We start from the raw sequence: 16,796 nt of genomic DNA on the forward strand, positions 1-16,796 counted from the left end.
AGGGAGGTCAATTAAATGGTTTGGATTAGATTTTTCTTCATTTATTAATTTATTAATGATGAGTTATTAATTAAAATGATATAATAATTGATCATTCACAGTTTAATAATAACAATCGATAGCAACTTCTGTCTGCTTTATCAAAAACGTGCAACCAACATGTAGAAAAAGTAATTGAAAATTATGATTGTGTACACTCACATGTATTTAATGTCAAAATATTTCTCATATATTTATCACATGACCTTTTTAGAGTAATTACATTATAAAATGTGCATTTATTTATTTATTTATTGTAAACAATGACACAATATGAATTGACACAAGGTTACATTTTTAAGGACTTGGCACATATGTTTTTTTGTTCCATGTCTGGAATAAAATAAGCAATTTGTTGATTAAAAGAATATAATTTACTTCCAGTGGCATTGTTTCTGATTTTCCAGCTGTTTTCAAATATCAAATGCTTGAAGCTGTTTAATTCCTACAGTTACTCTTGAACTGCCAATGCAACACAGAACTATTTCTGACCATGTTGAGTTATATCATTAGTGTGGTTTGTCACCTGCACCTGATGTCTCAAGTACAGTTTACAGGTACAATTTTATTTGCTCTTATTTCAGTGCATCATTGAGACACGCGTCTTCAACAGCCAAAGTGTGTCTGGTGTGTGGAGACGAGGCGTCAGGATGTCACTATGGGGTTGTTACATGTGGAAGCTGTAAAGTTTTCTTCAAAAGAGCAGTGGAAGGTAAGACTCTCATCTGTTTTCTCACTTACAAACGTGTTCTGTTGAGAAATGTCTTTATGTCTTCTTAAGGGGCTGATTCCTTGCTGAAAAGGCCAGCTTAAAGCAGCATGAATTCCTGCCTGGTTTATGCATAATATTTCAAGGAGCTCTAGAGATTGTAACTATTCTAGATGGCAAGACTAAGTGGTTCAAAAGAGATTAATTCAATTATAGATTACACATGTGGATTATATACCGATTCAATAGTTCATCCCATATAGAGATGTAGTAAACTAATATTTGCCATATACCACACAACACTTTGTAGTGCATAAATGTCATATATTTGGTAAAGTAGTCCTGGCCTGTATTTTAACCCTCTAAATTTAGATAACAATGTCCTATGGGATAATTCACATCTTATAAAGGGAGTGAAATGTTGTTCCTGCTTTCAGGGAAGTTGAACTTTCAGTGGGGCATTTGTATTAGCTCTGACGCAGACACAACGCTATCACAGCCTCTTTAGAAAGGTGCAAATTGCTGATTAAGCCAACAGACACATCCAAACTCCACAGAGCATGTAGTGTACAACAGCCAGGGGGAAAAGTGATCATCAGTCTATTCAAAGAAACACCTGTTTGTACTCAAGGCATTGTTGCTGTTGTATTGCCCTGAGGAAAACTTGTAGAAACTTTGAACTTATTTGTTTATTTATTAAGATTTAGATATAAAGATATAAAGATTTTTTTCTTCCAAATGAACGTCTCTGGAAAGCATCTGTGGTTAAGTTGAGAATTACCCTGGATATTCCTAGTCTTAGCACTCGTTTCTCATGTACTGGACTAGTATACTGTATTTAGCGGTTAAGTTTGGGCCGTATGTTAAATGGTCCACCCAAAAATGAAAATTCTGTTATAAATTACTCAATTACCTCATAAAATGTTATTCTTCAAAACAAAAGAGAAGATGTTTTTAATAAAACCTGAGAGATTTCTGTTCGTCCATTGAAAGTCTAGTAATTAAATTGGTAACACTTTATTTTAGGGTCTCTTAACTAGCAACTAGTGCTTATTAGCAAGCATATTACTAGAATATTAGCCATTTATTAGTAGTAATTAAGCCTTGTTCTACATCCCTAATCCTACCCAATACTTAAACTTAACAACTACCTTACTAACTAATAAAAAGCAGCAAATTAGGAATTTATTGAGGGAAAAGCCGTAGTTAATAGTGAATAAGTGTTCCCTATTCTAAAGTGTTACCATTAAATTACACAAGAACCGTTGAGATTTGTTCTCACATGTTAAGCAAGTACAGTTAAGGTTTAATTTACTATATTTGATGTGCTCGATGTCTGTTGATCAGCACTTGCACATGAATTAAACCCTGAATTAAATCTGTTCATCATATAAAGTGATTGTTTCTCTTCAGAAGACAAAACTGCATTACTTTTATGTCTTTGAAGTGTCAAACTTTCACTGGAGGGACAGAAATCTCTCCCATTTCATTCAAATATCCTCATTTGTGTTTCAAAGAAGAACTAAAGTCTTATGGATTTGGAACCACATGAGGGGGAGTAAATGATGACTTGAATTCTCATTTTTGTGTGAACTTTCCCTTTAACTCGTGGCTCTCTGGAATTCTTGATTCTGATGGGTCAAAATATTTTTGTATAATGACCTAGTTTCATGTTTCTTGTAACACATTTCATGTCCATTTATTTATTATTTGTTAATCAGCGAGATAATGTACAGTCAGTCAGTCGTTATTGGAAAATAAACCATTTCAGGATGATACAGGATAATGACCGGCTGACTGTATGTCATCCCGTAACAATTACTAGTAAACTGATTTAGTAATTTATAGCAATATATGAAGTTATTAAATGTTGGAAAAATGTGTGTTTATATAAAGCATTCTCTCAGGTTGTGATTGTTCCTCAGAGCCCCGATTGAGGTCACACCTCAAGGGCATTCAGAAGTGCAGCCGCTTTTCCAACACCACAGCAGAGGTAGTGCTGTGTAAGAGTGTGCGCTCCATTACCTTACCTGACCTCAGCCTAGTTACCATCTGAGCGAGAGCGAGAGCGAGAGGAAAGGAGGGAGGAGACAGAGAGAGATTGTGAAGAGTGAGCTAGGGGAAGAGGGAGGGTGAGCAGTAAGATTGGAAAAGGATAAAATGATAGTCAGAGTGAGGGAATAGACAAAACCTAGCCTCGCTGCCTACATAGGCAGCTGCTTTCTAAGGCAGCATCCTAACTGTTTTGGAAGCTCATAAGAGACTGATTTGGAACACTTTACGTAGGCAGTAACTCAGAAAGGGGCAGCACATTTGACAGGCAATTGTTTTCAGTGGAATTTGTGATTAGCATGTTGGTAGCAAAAAACAGCCAGAGGACCGATATTTAAAGATGTACGAGTGGAAGTAGAAGAGCCCATTAACCTTCACTGGTTTTTGAAAGGTGGAAAGGTCTTGACTGGTCTTTCTGATATGAAAGAAAACTGCTAAAATATTCACGAAATATTGCAGTCAATACTTAACAATCTCTGTTGTGTAGTTCCTGAGCTGCGTGAATAATAACTAATAGCAGCACAAACACTTGTTTCTGTGGGAATAGTGTGAAGTGGCCATATGGTACCAGCTAATACTCAACAGACTTTTATTAGGAGCTCTACAGCTGTTCAGTCTGAGGACTAAAATATTTGTTCCTTCATTATGAGAATCTGTTATTACATTTGGCACTAGGGATAGACCGGTTTCACTGTGTTGGTTTAGCTGTAAGGTTTGGGTCCTCTGGGATGGAGAGGGACAAACAAATGCTAAATGATATGAATTTACATTCAACGATTATAGTGTTGTAGCTGTTCCTGATGTTAGATGTCTTTATAAAGGGATGTATTCTCCCCTTTTTTGACGGTGCTGGTGCCACAGCCGGTGCCTGATTTGGAACCATTCAGTGCATTTCCAAAAAAATTTAAAATAAATAGAAGACTCTCAGCTGGCCCCTTAAAACGGCTGATCTCAAAGCAGTAACCTGTAACATATTTTTATAGGGCTGCACAGCTTTATTTTTTTATTTTTAAAATAAAATAAAATAATTTTATTTATTTATATATTTTCAAATACTATAAGGACAAATTGATTAGGATTAATTTGAATTATATATATAATATAAAATTAAATGAAATAACACTTCATTCTATAATTTAAATCATTTTGGATGTTAAAATGTTTTCAGTATGCAGAGTAGAGAGATGTTTGCACATTCTCCCTGCTGAGCTCTGGCACAGTATTATTTCAGTAAAAAAGGTTCATTTTGACATTGGCGATGTTTACATTCACACTTGTAATTTGATTAAGGCAGTCCTGAAATTATGTTAATGTGATTATACTCATAATTAGTGTAACCATAATTGCAGTATGTAGGCATATATACACTTTCACCACATTTCTTCCTCTATTTCACTGACCGAAGCACACATGCTTTTGCTGGAGAGGAAAAGCGTGTTACACTCACGCACAGCTTTGAAATCTGGGGAGCTCAGGAAATAGAGTTTATGATTACAATTTTACTGGATATGGCCATCATGGTCAAAAACACATGAATGGAGCCATATTTTAACAGAAAATTCACCCGATAATCATTTACTCGCTCTCAAGTTGTTCCAAACCTTTCTTTTATTCTGTTGAACACAAAAGAAGTTATTATAAGGAATGTTGGTAACCAAACAGTTGCCGGTAGCCATTGACTCCTGTAGTATTTTTTTTCCCCCATACAATGGAAGTCAATGGCTACCAACCACTATTTGGTTACCAGCATTCTTCAAAATATCTTCTTTTGTGTTCAACAGAAGAAAGAAACTCATACAGATTTGAATAACTTGAGGGTAAGTAAACGATTACAGAATTTATCCTTTTTTGGGTGAATTATCCCTTTAAGCACTTTCGAATAATCAAAATAATGGCAAGTAGCATGCAAACAGGATTAAAGAGGTTTGCTTATGTCATGTAAAATCTTAATCCGAGTAATTTGTTATTCTGATTATTGCCAATATAGTCACTGCCATCAAGGTTTCGAAAGTTGGAGATTTACTTTATTGGCAACCTTACAACAGCCTAGTGAAGTATGTGAGATGTTTGATGCAGTTGATCTGTTCAAAGTTTTCTCATCAACACATTCCCTCATCACTTGTCCGTTTCAAACTCCCAAACCACAGTCTGTAGCTTGGCTGTGATTTCCATATGGGTTTTTTTTTTTTTTCAGACAGCTCAGCAGATGCTTATTATTCAGAAGCCATCAGTGTCTTGGCATGTCATCATGTTTAATGATACTCAGTGTCAGTCCTGCACAGCTCATCATTTACAGGCTTGTATTGAACTGGCTAGACCATTATGAAACAATTAAGTTTTCAGAAGAGTTGTTAAAACTTTTCTGTTACTTGGTAAACATAATACTGAAGAAAATTGCACTGATTTAACACAGCTTTAACAGGTCTATATGACAGTTATTTTTGTATTGCGTATTTGGAATGGAAACATCATGCATCAGTATTAAAGAGTGAGAAACTTTGAGGATTTTTGTGGAAAAACAATAAAGAAAGATTAATTAAAAAGACAGAATGTAGCACCTGATGCCCCTAAGTGCCTAATTCCCAGAACACGTAATGATTTAATGATTTCATTGAGAGGGAAAATAAACTTTAATTATTTCCATCTTAGAGTAAAAAAAAAAAAAAGATAAGGCAATTGTGAAATACATTTTACAATTAGAAAGTCACATTATAGTTACACACACATACAATATAAAGCCACAATTGTGAGATATAAGTTTGTTAGGTTTTTTTTGATACAGAAATGGCTTTCATAATTTATAGCCCTAAGGATGAATTTAAATGTGCTTTTAATGACAAAAAGTGAAACTCCACAAACTTCACTATGTCATGCTTGTGGTTGACTGGCACACATACTGAAAAATGCCAGAACTCAGAGTGCTGTGATTGGTCAGTGAGTATTAAAGGGTCAAACAACTATACAGTCCACTAGACAGGTCATACAATCCCTTTTTCCTCACCTCAAATAACCCCTCTGTGTTTGCCTACAGCACCGCTGCTTTCAGTATCTGCCATCTCTTCCGCCTTCTGGGTGATACCTTTGTTCTTTGACATCAATGCAAAACGAGACACCCTTTGTGTTTAAGCAAATCGGATGACGGCTATCACATTATGGCATCTGTGTTTCCAACATCAATATATTTTGGGACATGGGTCGTGACTGTGTATTATTGATACGGTTGAGGTTATGAAAGGGTTTATTCTGGTCAGTTGGTGACAGATGTTTCTTACTGTATCAATTTATCATCATAACCACAATAACTAATTGTGAACTATCTGGCTTTATTAATCTGTTTGTTGCCCTCAAGACAGCCCTAAGCCTAATGTACAGCAAAACCGCAGAGAAAAAAGATTAATTTCCATATACAGTACAAATATATAACACGTTTTTTTCCACTGGATGTTGTATACAGATGAAGCAGTAGCTTTTCAACCTTGGACCAGATACAATTTCTAACAGGAAAGCAGAGGACTGCAAAGTGCAGGAAGTGCATGTGTGGAAATAACAAATGATGAGAGGAAACTGGAAAAACTGTATTTTCATAAATGATTACAGCTGCGTTTTGGTTTGTAATTTAACTCTCATGCGTCAGTTCACGCAATAATCCATCTGAAGACTGAATGTGGACGTGTTGGATGAACACAGAAAATAAGATCTGCAGTTTACATCAATTAGGAAAACATATTTAGCAGAAATAAATCAATGTCTTACTTTAGAAACTGAAATCGGTAATGTCATTAACTGAAGGGGTGCTTATATTGTGATTAAATCGCTGGAGAGATTGACAGAGCTGGTGGTTGCCAGTAGGTATTTCTACTCAAGTTCTGTATTGGATGGCGGATCATTATCTGAACTTCGCTAACTGTCGTGGCCACTCATGGCATCAGTAGTCACTGAAAAATGCATATCACTTTGTCACTTCAGTGTGAACACCCCTTTATACACTGAAAAAGTTTGGTGTAAGCAACACATCCTCACTCCCAACTCGTCACATATTGACACTTGGTCACAGGGTACCCCTTTAGCGTAATTTTTCGACGTGCAGGGTCCTCCATTGCTATAAATAAGAAACCTTTGGCGTCAATATGCCGGTGCAAAAGGCATTGGGAATTTTATCGTCATGATTAAATTATATATTTGGGTAATAATATTGCCTTAATTGCATATATGTGACCCTGGACCACAAAACCAGTCTTACGTCGCTGGGGTATATTTGTAGCAATAGCCAAATATACACTGTATGGGTCAAAATGATCCATTTTTCTTTTATGCCAAAAATCATTATGATATTAAATAAAGATCATGTTCCATGAAGATATTTAGTGAATTTCGTACCGTAAATGTATCAAAACGTATTTTGTTGATCAGTAATTTGCATTGCTAAGAACTTGATTTAGACAACTTTAAAGGCGATTTTCTCATTATTTAGATTTTTTTGCACCCTCAGATTCCAGATTTTCAAATAGTTGTATCTTGGCCAAATATTGTCCGATCCTAATAAACCATACATCAATGGAAAGCTTATTTATCAGCTTTCAGCTGATGTAGAAATCTCAATTTAGAAAAATTGACACTTATAACTGGTTTTGTGGTCCAGGGTCACATATGTTGGGGTGTGATTTTTCAATGTAAACAGTCACAATAATTTTGTTTATGAGCACGTAACCCAACCCCTGCCCTTTGTATAAGGATATAACAGGCATGTACAACTAGTCTTCTGAGGCAAAATGATTGATTTGAATGATGGACCATCACCATCCACTGTAAAGCCAAGATCCTGTGTGCAGTCGGTGCGCAAATTAAAAAATTGCTGCCAGAAGAAGCCTTACATCAGTCTTGGTTGTGAAATGCTATTGGCTCTTGTGTGTCTCATGACCGATTGCGTCATGCTACGGGACGGGAGTATGCTTTTGAATGAGATGTGAGCGCCTTAACAGAGCGGGATCATTTTCAGCGATTAAAACCTTATATTTTATTAATTTCTTTGCATAAAGATATCATATGGCTTCAGAAGACTTGGAATGTAACAAGAGTTGTTTGTAATACTTTTATATAGATTTTTATGGTCAGTTTTTGCAATAAATACCTGTGACTATACTTTTATTTGCCTGTTACGTGTTTTATATTGTTCAGAAGTGGGTAGGTTTAGGGTAGGGGTGGGGTTAGGTGCTCCACTCAAAGTATACATTTATATAAAATGATTTCAATTTTTTTTACAAATACATGCAAACCATTAAATTAAGGAAACAACTGAAAGCAATGGAGGACCCTGCATGTTGAAAAGGGGTACCCTGTGTGTTAAAAAATGACGCTAACGCGGTACCTTGAGCATCAAACTCCAAGGGGTCCTGACCAAGCGTCAATATGTGACGAGTTGGGAGTAAGAACGTGTTGGAGTAAGATTTACTTTGAAACAAATTTTGGTAAGAAATTGCTGGTAAATTTCACAAATAATTGACGCTTCGCTGGGAGTTTGACTGACAAATCTGACCAATCATAACAGAAATATAACCGAATCTGCCATTTTGTCTGACAAACAAAACGAGTAGATTTAAGTTTGTCAACTTGAACTTGAAAAATGGTGTGTACTGACTTCTAATGTTCATTCATGTTTATTTCATGCTATAACTAGTAAAGATGAAGAAACGTTCAGTTCCCGTGCCGCTTGAACTGAGACGCTACATCGATCTGTCACGACACATTAAAGAGCCACAAAACAGTATTTATTGTTTGAATTTAATTAAAGAATGACAAAATTTTCATACCAAAAGTAATCTGCTCTGTCTTGTCTGTCGCCGCGTTGTTAGTTTTTTTATTACATTTTTTATTATAAAGACTAAAATAGTATTTTCTTGTAAAATATACTTCATTCATTAATTTTTACAATATGCCCCAAAGTCGCAGAAATAGCATTCTACAATAACAACTGATAGCAGCTTGATGTGAGTCATATGTGTGGAATTTATTTGAAGTATGTGGTGAAAAAACTAGACGGATGCTGATTCATATGCCAACGGCCTGTGGTTTTCTATGTTTGTTGTTTACGCTACATGTTGCAGCTAACGGCTAATGTGAAAAGGGCTTAATCCTCTTGGTCTAAATGTAGGTTAGATACATGACACTGTATTGCCATGAAAACAGATCTGAAGACTTGGCAAAAGGAGAACCGTTTTAAAAGGGAAGCTCACGTGTCCGAGTCGAAGCCAGAAATGACACGACAGTTGGAAAACAGATGAAAAAAGATGTGAATATTGTATTGCATGAGTCTCACAGGGAGTTTCCTTTTTAAATGTCTGCTTCATTACTAAGCTGACAGGCTAGGTTTTCAGTGCATCCCTCTATCATGAATGACGTAGTCGGCTAAAAGTAGACACAGGCTTGTACAGGAAGCCCCATGTTGGCTCTACACGTGCACACACTTAGGGTGATATGATATAGTATGAGTATTACAAATTCAGCCATAGCATTAAACTCAGTGCACACTGAAGCATAAGAGGGAGGTTTTGGGACCTAATGGCATGTGGTAAAATGTGTATGAGATGAATTTGTTGGATTAAAGGATCTACAAAATTTCAGGCTAAATAGGGCTACAAAATTCTGAAATAAAACTGACAGAATGTCTTTGCATAAATATGGTGAACGAAGAGAATGATTAATCCCAAAATGAGAAATTATTTGCTCAGCCTCATGTCGTTCCAAACCTTTATGACTTACTTTCTTCTGCAGAACACACACGCCCATCCAAAAAAAAAAAAAAAAAAACACCCCGGTTGGGGTGAATACAGTACAAATATTGTACAATGCAACTCGCTTTAATGCTTAATAAAGCACTCAGGGATTTCAAGAAAAAGTCCATGTGGCTCTCTGAACATTTTCCAATTGTTCTGAATGGTTTGGTGAAAACTAACCCAATATAAACTCTTTCCCTGCCAACATTTTTGAAAAAAGTTGCCAGCCAACTCAGCATTCTTTTCTTAATCAACACTTGAATGTAGATAAGTTTCATAAACAAACACATCATTTTGAGCAAAAAGCTGAGAAAATCGCATTTTTATGAATATACATATGAATCATATTCATTACGATGATCAAAGCAAATATGCAGTAGATAGCTTCCATCAGCACCCCCAAAGCTTGCACAGTCCTTTACACTTCCTGGATTGACAATTAAACATTAGGCAGTTTTCATTTATATGCTGTTTGTTGTTGATGATCACATTATTTTTCATATGCATCTGCTTACATATGAGATCGCTCGTTTCTGCGTCTTCCTTGCATGTGTTTTTGATTGGGAGATTCTGGACTCATTCAGGAGATGCGTAATCGCGTCCCCGAGTGTATAACAGTGAAAACGCAAAACCCAGAAAATTCTGAGTTAAAGCAATTTTGACAGTAAAAAAAAAATTGTGTGAAATTGCGTAGAAACACCAGGAAAAGCAGGTGAACTTTTTCGCCACCTACTGGACTGGAGTGAGGGTTGAATGACGCACACAAAATTTACAGTTAAAATGGCTTCGATATTGAATTGTTTTTCGTCAAAATGTATAAAAGCAATCTTGCGGTGTAATGTACTGCCATTGTTTTAAATTCAATTATTTATTTTTGTGTTCTGCATAAATAAAATAAAAAAGGTAGGTTTGGAATGATATGAGAGTGAGTATTTATTGACCACACATACTTATTTTTTGCATATTTGATACAAATGATATTGTATATTATTCTTTTTTAAGAATAAAAAAGTTGCTGTCTTTCTGTTGCACTGTAGAGCTTCTGTCACTATAACAAATTCCTTGTATGTGTAAACATACCTGGCAATAAAGCTCATTCTCATTCTCTCATTCTCATAAGTGTGAACGCTGCCATCAGAATATTGGTGCATACCAAACTAGTGGACCAAGTTCCACCTTTTCAGGGAATCTGTTCACTTCCAAACAAACTCTGATGTGGTTTGTCTGATGTATGAATTCAACACCAACCAAAGACATCTAAACAAACAAAAAACAGGATGTGTCACAAGATGCGGCCTTAAAAAGGACAGTATGTTCAAGCATACTTGGTTCTTCTCATCATAGGAGCAATAGTATGTTGTCCATAACAGTTTAGGACAGCTGTTGGAGCCGCCATCTCCTTACAGCAGATCTCTGTTTTGATTCTTTTACAGATTTTATAAGCTCTTTGTGAGTTATAATATCAGGTTCTGACCATATCCTCATGTCTTCTGTTTTGTATCTTTAGGTTCGGTGTTAAAAATGCCAGTGTTAACACCAAGCGAACCAAATGTATCATTTTCTTTTTTGGTCCGGTCTAAAAAAGCCAAGAAAACCGAATAACCGAAGGCATGCAAAAACATACCTACTGGAAACACAATAAAATTCTAAATTAACTTGAGAAAACAATAGCTAAACAATGAAGAAACATACTACAACTGTGATCAACCATAATTTACTGCACTTGCTGAGATTTTTTTAAGCCTATGCACATAAACACCACACAGATATAGATCCACAAACTACAGTGCACTTGAAACACTACGATACGCGGAGTTCCCCTTCCATCCTTATGTACACTAACAGTCTCTCTGCTGCTTTAGTACATACACGCACACATATGTGTGCCGATTCACAAACACAGTATGGTACAGTCTATGTGTACGTGCTTTTGATGGGACAATGATTAACAGGATTTGTGGGGCAGCTGCGTACAGTGGTCAGAAGGGGCCAGAGAGTCAGCCGAACAGATTTCAGGTCTGATTTGCGTCTGTGTTTGGATGGTGAGGCGGAGGAGGGCTTCGTTGTGTTTCCTGTGTCGCAGTTTACTGTTTTTTAGAGCAAGAAAAATGGGCTTATGTAAGGGGTCATGTGATTTAGCCAGAAATAGTGGCAAGGCTACAGCTGCTGTTGCTCCGTTTGCAGATCCTGGGCTTTTTTGGCAGCTTCTAGACAGACTCGCTGCACATTTTCCCCTCCACCGAAAACACTCATTGTGCACCCTCATGTAATGGAAGTAGCACCAGTGGCGTGCAGTTTAGCGGAGAAGTCCTTCCCATGATGCACGAGTGAAAGAGGGGGTGGAATATGGGTAAGAGAACGAAAGAGAGAGATGCACACGGTCGCGGTGCCTGGATGCGGCCCTGCGGCGCCGTGCTCTGGCCTGTGGAGCGCGTGGGTGTGTGGCGAGTCAGTGGAGCGGAATGGTGCTCCGAAACGAGAGCTCGATCCACGAGCTGCGGCCTTGGCCAAGGAAGGTAGCGCATGAGGGATTCTCAGGCTGTTACGTCCTCTGTCATAACGTCCCGCGCCAAGACATCAGCCAACCCATGACACACTCAGAAACACTATTTGGGATGGCTCATTTGTCCTCTGTGATAATAGTGCAGGGGCGTAAAGTATAAGACAGCTGTCTCCTTTGCGTCGTATAGTCACAAAGGGATGACTGTGCACGAGGACCAGAATGCATCACAATGTCCTTGTGAAGGTCACATTTTTGTTAATGCACGTAATGGAGTGATTTGTCTTTTTTGCATTACGTTATTAGGGCAGTAAATCAAAAATGTTAATTTTTCACTGAATTAATTACATTATGTTCTAATTCATTTTTCAAATTAACCAAAACACATCAAAATGACTTACAGAAAAAAAAAAAAAAATATATATATATATATATATATATATATATATACATAGAGATCTTGAACACATTCTCTCTCTTCTTGCAGGTCAGCACAACTACCTTTGTGCTGGGAGGAATGACTGTATCATTGACAAGATTCGGAGGAAAAACTGTCCAGCCTGCAGAGTACGGAAGTGTCTACAAGCCGGAATGAATCTCGGGGGTAACTGAATTTACTTACTATGGGACTAGAAACTGTTGTGAAATGATATGAAACAATTATACTGGCACACCTGAGATCATTAATCTAAAAATATAAGAAACATATCCAGAATATAAAAAACACAAAATGTTATAGTGAATGTTATAATATGAGGGATTGCCTTTTTAGTGAAGATTTACAGTGTTACAAAGAAATCGTTTCGTTTTTTTCTCTTTTATTTATCAAAGGTAAGTGGCTTAAAAGAACATATTGAAATATGCTTCACATACATCTGCGATTTCAATATAATTGCAACACAATTTGAGCAGTACTCGGTGAGCTGGAAAAAATGACCAAGCTGGATGGTTTTTAAAAAGACAATAAGTGAAATACAGATGAAGTCATTTGGTTGTTTGTGTAACAAATGCTAGCCAAGGGTCACACTAATGGGGGACACCTTATTATTATATTGAAGATATAAAACTATTGATAAACTTGAGAAATCAGTATAGCCTCTACAAGCAAACATTAACTAGTGACTCCAAACAGCAAAAATACTAGCAGGAAAAAAGAAAAACAGTGAAATTTCATCATGTTCATCTGTAATGTGCCTAGAATTACAAAACATGATTTATTTGACCAACTCTGATCAAAGCTGCATCTCCACCTGGTTGGGTTTCTAAATTCCATTTCTGTGGCTCGGTCTTACCCGTGTTTCCCCGATGTTTGTTAGTCACGATTTCCATTACAAATGTCCCTTGGAACGGAAATAAGTAAATAGTAAATGAGTTGTAACTTTTGACAGATGACTCGTCATTTCACATTTTCAAATGACTAACTACAGTTTTATCTGAATGAAAAATGTGAGGGTCAATGAAGGTACTGCAGGAGGATATATAACATATAGAGTTTAATAACACTTATTATTATACCACTTTTAATTGAAATTCTCCCTGAACCTCATTGAGTCAGACTATTTTTACATTGAGAGATATAGTAGACGTATTTGATTTTAAATGATACATGAACATCCATTTGAAAGACTACACAGTTTTCACAAAGCTGTCGAGAGTATAAAATTTGAGCATTTACTGGGACTAGCACATATGCCACCTTCAGTCTCACTTACTGATGTGATATAAAATCTGCTGGCACAGGAATCTTGCAATTAATATCAAATTGGAACACTCACACAGCCAATTAACAGCATCCTCCCGAACCACATAAGAGGTCACATCTATACAGCAGGGATTTAAACTGTGATCCCTGCTATAAGATCCATCTCTATTTGAATAATTACTTCTATCAGCTCCAGCTCATTTCAGATATGAAAAACTGTAGGAACACTGCTTGAAGACTACACTGGGGGTCTTTTCATTAATACCTTGTTCATTTCAAATTATTTATCTCTCTTATAAATCATTGTAAGACCTTCAATGTTTAACATAAATTGCAATTATTCATAAAATGGATCAGGCTGCTCAAGTGAACGGCTTTAATAATATATATTTGTTATTTCCCAGCACGGAAGTCCAAGAAGTTGGGGAAGATGAAGAGCGTTAGCGAGGATTCTTCCCTGCAGAACTCAAAGGACGGGCCTCCGTTTCTGACTTCGGAGAAAGAGTTGAGCTCGGCCAGCGCTCTTGTCCCACACGTCGCCACGGTAGCACCGTTTCTGTCACCGTCTGTGTGTAGCGTCCTGGAGCTCATAGAGCCTGAAGTGGTGTTCGCGGGCTATGATAACACACAGCCCGACACAACCGACCACCTGCTCACCAGCCTCAACCACCTCGCCGGAAAACAGATGATCCGAGTGGTCAAGTGGGCCAAAGTACTTCCAGGTATTCTAATTTGTGTCTCAGGTTCCGTCTTCTGTATATTCAAAAGACAGGGAAATTTTCTCCTGATTTGAACTTATTTGTAATTCAGTATTAGTTGAGTCTGAGATGTACTTAGAAACTATGCTGTCTTATTGATACAATCCTTGACCTGTCGGTTGCATTGGTATAGTAGGGTCTATATAATTATAATTATAATATAATTTTCTATAATCAGTGGTGGATTAAGACCCTTTGGTGCCCCTGGGCAACGACACGTATAGTGCCCCCACCCGCCACGCCACAAAAAATAAAAAAATAAATGGATGAATGAATGAATTAATGAAATGTGATAATTTACATTAACTGTTTTTTTTTTTTGCAAAATGTTATATTATTAAACTGATCTGATAACAAGGCTACAAAAATCCTTACAAAATCAGGTTACCACTTTTTACAGTGTACTCTGATACATTTTTTATAACTTGTGAACCCACCTCTTACAGGTGTAATCTGTTCTTAGATGAGATATAAATCTGAACCATATGCAGCAAATTGAAACATTTTATAACTAGTGAAGCCAACTGTTACAGGTATAATAATCCAATCTGTTAATCACTTCAGACCCTGTGGCCAACAAAGAAAGTGTGGATAGTCTTTTTAGAGTTATTGTTGTCCTCAGCTCATTTTTCATTCATTTATATTTAATTTACAAAATCCTTTTCTACTGTTTTACTCCCTTGTGTAAAAAGGGTGTTTTCAGAAATGCGACAATGAGTGCATGGTCTTGTTTGTAATTACATATACAGCGCTTAACAAATTTATTAGGCCACCACCCAGTGTTAGGTTTGTGCCACAGCTGCCCTAAACTTAAGTATTGGTGTATTGGTGATTACCAAAATCATTTTTTTTTATGTTTCTGTAATGGTTAATCCACCAGTATGTGTAAGATCTTTAGTCACAGTAGTGTTTCTAATGCTAAAATATAATTATTGTTGGGATTGAGTGGATTCGAAGATAGATTGCACAAAAGTTTAATCAAAAGCAGGTCCTTGGGAACAACTAGAAACTATTTGGAAGTCAGTAACAACAGAGACTGTGGAAAAGTGCATAAAAATTATGCCAGCAAGAATGCAAGCTTTTATCAAGGCCAAAGGAGGCCATACAAAAAATATATATATATATGTGTATATATATATATATATATATATATATATATATATATATATATATATTTTTTTTTTTTAGGTTTTTTGGTTATTATGAGCGAATAAAGACTGTTTAGTCGTTTCAGTTAGTTATTTGCCTAATGACCATACAATTTTTAGTTAAACAAGTTTTTGACGGGTGGTCTAATACATTTGTTAAACACTGTATATAGCTACATAGTTTTGTGAGGATTTGAACTGAAAATAAAACGTACAAACTCACTTGTTTACGCTTCGTTGAAACGAACTGCATCGAAATGAAAACGCACGGGTTCATGCATAGCCTATGTGTGAATCTGGCGATAGATCACGCATCCACTGATTCACGCAAAAAAAAGAAACTTTTAACAAAACATTCAGAGAACTTAGTACGTTCTTAAAAAAAGGGTATAGGCCATGGCTAGATAGACGTTTGAGAATACATCGCTTATTTTACCACAGAAAATGTATTTGTATGGTGCCCCCCTGGACGTGGTGCCCCTGGGCACTTGCCCAAATGCCCATATGGTTAATCCGCCTATGTCTATAATTGTGTTCAGGATCATAAGATCTGTGTCTTCAGCCCACTCCTAACTATTCATGCTTCTACAAGTATTGACACTTTATTTAAAGGGATAGAAAATTCTGTCATAAAATACTCAACCTCACGTCGTTCCAAACCTGTAAGACCTTCGTTCATCTTTATAACACAAATGACGATATTTTTTGATGAAATCCAAGAGCTTTCTGACCCTGCATAGACATCAATGCGACTGAAACGTTCAATGCCCAGAAACGTAGTAAGGACATCGTTAAAATAGTCCTTGTGTCATGGTACTCTTGTGAACGCGCTGCGGGGAGACTGACATGAAAGAGAAGAAATTGTTGAATAAATTTGCTATTTTTGTTTTCTTCGCGCACAAAAAGTATTCTCGTAGCGTCATAAAACTGATGATGAACCACTGATGTCACGTGGACTATTTTAACGATGTCCTTACTACGTTTCTGGGCCTTGAACATGTCAGTTGCGTTGCTGTCTGCGGGTTCAGAAAGCTTTCATCAAAAATACCTTAATTTGTGTTCCGAAGATGAAGGAACATAGGTTTGGAATGACATGAGGGTGAGTAATTCATGACAGA

The 16,796-nt window shown here is 36.7% G+C and overlaps 1 protein-coding gene across 1 annotated transcript in view; it reads left to right on the top strand.

Annotated features, from left to right (window-relative positions):
* nr3c2 (nuclear receptor subfamily 3, group C, member 2) overlaps positions 1–16,796 on the top strand; it is a 70,475-nt gene that overhangs the window by 40,257 nt on the left and 13,422 nt on the right. Inside the window, exons 3-5 of the mRNA XM_058768442.1 lie at positions 624–751; positions 12,558–12,674; positions 14,177–14,494. Of these exons, the coding sequence (XP_058624425.1) occupies positions 624–751; positions 12,558–12,674; positions 14,177–14,494 (563 nt within the window). The remainder of the gene's footprint in view (positions 1–623; positions 752–12,557; positions 12,675–14,176; positions 14,495–16,796) is intronic.

Source organism: Onychostoma macrolepis, chromosome 01 (genome assembly GCF_012432095.1).
Source record: "Onychostoma macrolepis isolate SWU-2019 chromosome 01, ASM1243209v1, whole genome shotgun sequence".
Classification (NCBI taxonomy): Eukaryota; Metazoa; Chordata; class Actinopteri; order Cypriniformes; family Cyprinidae; genus Onychostoma; species Onychostoma macrolepis.